The sequence below is a fragment of the Mustelus asterias genome, unplaced genomic scaffold, assembly GCF_964213995.1.
Source record: "Mustelus asterias unplaced genomic scaffold, sMusAst1.hap1.1 HAP1_SCAFFOLD_1438, whole genome shotgun sequence".
Lineage (NCBI taxonomy): Eukaryota > Metazoa > Chordata > Chondrichthyes > Carcharhiniformes > Triakidae > Mustelus > Mustelus asterias.
In genome coordinates, this window is record NW_027591383.1 from 39,001 (window position 1) to 45,000 (window position 6,000).

The 6,000-nt window shown below is 60.0% G+C and overlaps 1 protein-coding gene across 1 annotated transcript in view; it reads right to left on the reverse strand.

Moving 5' to 3' along the window:
* LOC144488286 (mitogen-activated protein kinase kinase kinase 11-like) overlaps positions 1-6,000 on the reverse strand; it is a 54,076-nt gene that overhangs the window by 23,509 nt on the left and 24,567 nt on the right. The window contains exons 5-6 of the mRNA XM_078206330.1: positions 2,266-2,506; positions 1,427-1,549 (exon numbers count right to left, since the gene is read on the reverse strand). Coding sequence (XP_078062456.1) covers positions 1,427-1,549; positions 2,266-2,506 — 364 coding nt within the window. The remainder of the gene's footprint in view (positions 1-1,426; positions 1,550-2,265; positions 2,507-6,000) is intronic.

Sequence of the window (6,000 nt, forward strand, 5' to 3'; positions counted from 1 at the left end):
GGGACGGGTTCGGGGGGGACGGGGTCGGGGGGGACGGGGTCGGGGGGGACGGGGTCGGGGGGGACGGGGTCGGGGGGGACGGGGTCGGGGGGGACGGGGTCGGGGGGGACGGGGTCGGGGGGGACGGGGTCGGGGGGGACGGGGTCGGGGGGGACGGGGTCGGGGGGGACGGGGTCGGGGGGGACGGGGTCGGGGGGGACGGGGTCGGGGGGGACGGGGTCGGGGGGGACGGGGTCGGGGGGGACGGGGTCGGGGGGGACGGGGTCGGGGGGGACGGGGTCGGGGGGGACGGGGTCGGGGGGGACGGGGTCGGGGGGGACGGGGTCGGGGGGGACGGGGTCGGGGGGGACGGGATCGGGGGGGACGGGATCGGGGGGGACGGGGTCGGGGGGGACGGGGTCGGGGGGGACGGGGTCGGGGGGGACGGGGTCGGGGGGGACGGGGTCGGGGGGGACGGGGTCGGGGGGGACGGGGTCGGGGGGGACGGGGTCGGGGGGGACGGGGTCGGGGGGGACGGGGTCGGGGGGGACGGGGTCGGGGGGGACGGGGTCGGGGGGGACGGGGTCGGGGGGGACGGGGTCGGGGGGGACGGGGTCGGGGGGGACGGGGTCGGGGGGGACGGGGTCGGGGGGGACGGGGTCGGGGGGGACGGGGTCGGGGGGGACGGGGTCGGGGGGACGGGGTCGGGGTCGGGGGGACGGGGTCGGGGGGACGGGGTCGGGGGGACGGGGTCGGGGGGACGGGGTCGGGGGAACGGGGTCGGGGGAACGGGGTCGGGGGAACGGGGTCGGGGGGGACGGGGTTGACGGGGTCGGGGTGGACGGGGTCGGGGGGGACGGGGTCGGGGGGGACGGGGTCGGGGGGGCGGGGTCGGGGGGGCGGGGTCGGGGGGGACGGAGTCGGGGGGGACGGGGTCGGGGTGTACGGGGTCGGGGGGGACGGGGTCGGGGTGGACGGGGTCGGGGTGGACGGGGTTGGGGGGGACGGCGTCGGGGTCGGGGGGGACGGGGTCGGGGTGGACGGGGTCGGGGTGGACGGGGTCGGGGGGGACGGGGTCGGGGGGGACGGGGTCGGGGGGGACGGGGTCGGGGGGGACGGGGTCGGGTCGGGGGGGACTTGGTCGGGGGGGGGGACGGGGTCGGGGTTCGGTCGGGGGGGACGGGGACGGGGGGGACGAGGACGGGGGGGTCGGGGTCGCGATGTCGGGGTCGGGGGGGACTTGGTCGGGGGGGGACGGGGTCGGGGTTCGGTCGGGGGGGACGGGGTCGGGGGGGACGGGGTCGGGGGGGACGGGGTCGGGGGGGACGGGGTCGGGGGGGACGGGGTCGGGATGTCGGGGTCGCGGGAACGCAGTGAATGAATTCCGCGCCGGTTTTTCCCCCTCGGTTTCACTCCGGTCGTTGGAGTCTCTCCGTGTTTTCCTTACGCTGAATCGCTCTGAGCCGCGGGACGAACGAGGTGATACTCGGCGATCCGGATCCAGCTTCCAGTAAACCCTTCTTCTTGTGGAGCTGTGGGGAGGCCTGGACCGTGAGTTTGTGCTGGAAATCTGTCTCGGAGAAATCACCGGAAAGCAGGTGAGAATCTACAAACATCTCTAAAAGGAATTGTCCCCATTAAACCATCTCTTAAAGGAACAGGCACCATTAAACCATCTCTTAAAGGAACAGGCACCATTAAACCATCTCTTAAAGGGGCAGGCACCAACGCACAGGCTGAGGATGGTTTGGATGCCGCCCGCGGTTCTGCACTGACCAATGGGAGAAGCTGCCCACGATTGGGCACTGACCAATGGGAGAAGTTGCCCACGATTGGGCACTGACCAATAGGAGAAGTTGCCCGTGGTTGGGTACTGACCAATGGGAGAAGTTGCCCGCGGCTGGGCACTGACCAATAGGAGAAGTTGCCTTCAGCTGGGCACTGACCAATAGGAGAAGTTGCCCGCGGCTGGGTACTGACCAATGGGAGAAGTTGCCCGCGGCTGGGCACTGACCAATGGGAGAAGTTGCCCGCGGCTGGGCACTGACCAATGGGAGAAGTTGCCCGCGGCTGGGTACTGACCAATAGGAGAAGTTGCCCGCGGCTGGGTACTGACCAATGGGAGAAGTTGCCCGTGGTTGGGTACTGACCAATGGGAGAAGCTGCCCGCAGCTGGGTACTGACCAATAGGAGAAGTTGCCCGCGGCTGGGCACTGACCAATGGGAGAAGCTGCCCGCGGCTGGGTACTGACCAATGGGAGAAGTTACCCGCGGCTGGGTACTGACCGATTGGTCGGCTGATGCGTTGGCCATCTTTGGCTTTCAGTTTGTTCTTTTTGAATGTTCCTTTCCTCTTCTTGACGTTGGGCTTCTCCGCGTTCATCTGATAGATGAGGAGACTCAGCTCCCGCTCGAAGACATCTCGCTCCCACTGCAGGAGGGCATGCTCCCGCTGCCGCAGGGACTCCTCCTGGGACTTCTGCTGCAGAGCCGCCCTCTTCAACTCCTCCTCTCGGCACAGCAACTCCTGGAACACAAAACGCAGCCACGGAGAGGCGGCGGGGTCAAGGCCTAACGCACTCACTCGCACACAACCCTCTGCTAACCTCCCCCTTTCCCCCACCGGAGGCTTCGAATTCCTCCGGAGACCCGGATCCCTCACCGTGCGTGCTGCCGGGAATTCCAACTGCACCGTGGCACCAAGTGCATTCACACGTCGCCTATCACAGCAGACGCTTCCATAAGAGATAGGAGCAGAATTAGCCATTCGGCCCATCTGCTCCGCCACGGCTGACCTGTTTCTCAACCCCATTCTCCTGCCTTTTCCCCGTAACCCCTGACCCCCTTACCAATCAAGAACCTATCTATCTCTGTCTTCAATACACTCAATGACCCGGCCTCCTCTGGGGCAGAGGGGCAGAGGGGAGAGCTGCCCTTTGCAGAGAGTCAGTATAGGCTCAATGGGCTGAATGGCCTCTTCCTGCACTATGGGTATTCTATGAGTCTAATGATTAACACCAGGGCAAGGTAATGATCTGAATTCGTCCCCCACTTCCCAAAATCTAACAGGACTGGCACCCACTCCCACCATTACCCAACATTGGCCCCAATGGGGCTTAACATGGGAGCACATTGGGACAGAGGCTCCCTCCACTACCAAGCCCACGTGCATGCTCCCTCCCGTCGCCGTGGCAGCACCTGCGCCGTCTGCCGCTCCACGCACGAGGCGGCACGGTGGTTAGCACTGCTGCTTCACAGCTCCAGGGACCTGGGTTCGATTCCCGGCTCGGGTCACTGTCTGTGTGGAGTTTGCACATTCTCCCCCGTATCTGCGTGGGTTTCCTCCGGGTGCTCCGGTTTCCTCCAAAGACGTGCGGGTTAGGTTGATTGGCCGTGCTACAATTGCCCCTTAGTGTCCTGCGATACGTAGGTTCGAGGGATTAGCGGGTAAATATGTAGGGATGTGGGGGTAGGACCTAGGGTGGGATTGTGGCCGGTGCAGACTCGATGGGCCGAATGGCCTCTTTCTGCACTGTAGGGTTTCTATAGTGGCATTGAATTCCACAGATTCACCCACCCTCTGGCTGAAGAAATTCCTCCTCATCTCCAAAGGTTCCCTCTACTCTGAGGCTGTGCCCTCGGATCCCAGTTTCTCTGACTAATGGAAACATCTTTCCCACGTCCACTCCATCCAGGCCTCGCCGTATCCTGTAAGTTTCAATAAGATCCCCCCTCATCCTTCTAAATTCCAATGAGTACAGACCCAGAGTTCTCAACCGTTCCTCATACGACAAGCTCTTCATTCCAGGGATCGTTCTTGTGAACCTCCTCTGGCCCCTTTCCAAGGCCGGCACATCCTTCCTTAGATACGGGGCCCAGAACTGCTCACAATACTCCAAATGGGGTCTGACCAGAGCCTTATACAGCCTCAGAAGTACATCCCTGCTCTTGTATTCTAGCCCTCTCGACATGAATGCTAACATTGCATTTGCCTTCCTAACTGCCGACTGAACCTGCACGTTAACCTTAAGGGAATCTTGAACAAGGATTCCCAAGCCCTTTTGTGTTTCTGATTTCTGAATTCTACTTTCTCAGAAGACGAAGGAAATTTGGCATGTCCACGACAACTCTCACCAACTTTTACAGATGCACCATAGAAAGCATTCTTTCTGGTTGTATCACAGCTTGGTATGGGGCTCCTGCTCTGCCCAAGACCGCAAGAAACTACCAAGTGTTGTGAATGTAGCCCAGTCCATCACGCAAACCAACCTCCCATCCATTGACTCTGTCTACACTTCCCGCTGCCTCGGGGAAAAGCAGCCAGCATAATTAAGGACCCCCCACGCACCCCGGACATTCTCTCTTCCACTTTCTTCTGTCGGGAAAAAGATATAAAAGTCTGAGGTCACGTACCAACCGACTCAAGAACAGCTTCTTCCCTGCTGCTGTCAGACTTTTGAATGGACCTACTTACAAAGAACAAAGAACAGTACAGCACAGGAAACAGGCCCTTCGGCCCTCCAAGCCTGTGCCACTCCTTGGTCCAACTCGACCATTCGTTTGTATCCCTCCATTCCCAGACTGCTCATGTGACTATCCAGGTAAGTCTTAAACGATGCCAGCGTGTCTGCCTCCACCACCCTACTTGGCAGCGCATTCCAGGCCCCCACCACCCTCTGTGTAAAAAACGTCCCTCTGATATCTGAGTTATTCCTCGCCCCTCTCACCTTGAGCCCGTGACCCCTCGTGATCGTCACCTCCGACCTGGGAAAAAAGCTTCCCACTGTTCACCCGATCTATACCCTTCATAATTTTGTACACCTCTATTAGGTCTCCCCTCATTCTCCGTCTTTCCAGGGAGAACATGGGGGTGTACTTGCACTAAGTTGATCTTTCTCTACACCCTAGTTGTGACTGTAACAACTAGGACCCTCTCCTTTCCTTCTCTATGAACAGTATGCTTTGTATAGCGTGCAAGAAACAATACTTTTCACTGTATGCTAATACATGTGACAATAATAAATCAAATCAAATTCTCTTCCCATTTAGAAAATAGTCTACGGCCCTTCTACCAAAGTACGTAACCTCACACTTTGCTGTATTGTATTCCATCTGCCACTTCTCTGCCGACTCTCTTAACCTGTCCAAGTCCCTCTGCAGCCTCTCTGCCTCCTCAATACAACCTGTCCCTCCGCCTATCTTTGTATCATCTGCAAGTGTAGCCACAATGCCCTCAGTTCCTTCATTTGGTTCATTGCTATCCCTTCCGATATCACTGGTGTTCACCGGCAGGCTGCGCCGGTACATGGGGGTGTTTGATGTTCCTCCCCCTGCCCCCTCCATCTCGGTGTCGACAACCCTTCAGGCTTGTCCTAGAATCTCCAGGTCCCCCGCTGGACCCGACCCCTTTGAGGAAACCATCAGAACCTTTAAGAAAAAAAGATTGCGTTTTTCTTCAACTTTGAACATTGTTCCTCACCAGAAATGGGCAAATGGCCGTTTGGGAGCGCAGAACTTGCGTGCTCCCGCAAAAAGGATATTCTGTCAAAGCTTTTCATCTTGCACCCCATCAGGTCATTCGCGAGAACATCAATGTCGGTGGTGGGAGGGGGTGTGAGTGGGGCAGGGGGGGGGGGACACACAACAACTTTACACTGTGAGAGTAGAGGGTGGATTTGGTTGACAAGTGGACTCTTTTGATGGTTAAGGGGCGTTGCCTTGGAGAATGCACCAGTTGACGGTGACCGACAATCAACCGCCAAGCATTGGTTGAAATCTAAACCAGGCATAGAATCCCGACAGTGCAGAAGGAGGCCGTTCGGCCCATCGAGCCTGCACCGACAATAATACCACCCAGGCCCTATCCACGTAACCCCATGTATTTACCCTGCTAATCCCCCTGACACTAAGGGGCAATTTAGCATGGCCAATCCACCTAACCTGCACATCTTTGGACACTAAGGGGCAATTTAGCATGGCCAATCCACCTAACCTGCACATCTTTGGACACTAAGGGGCAAT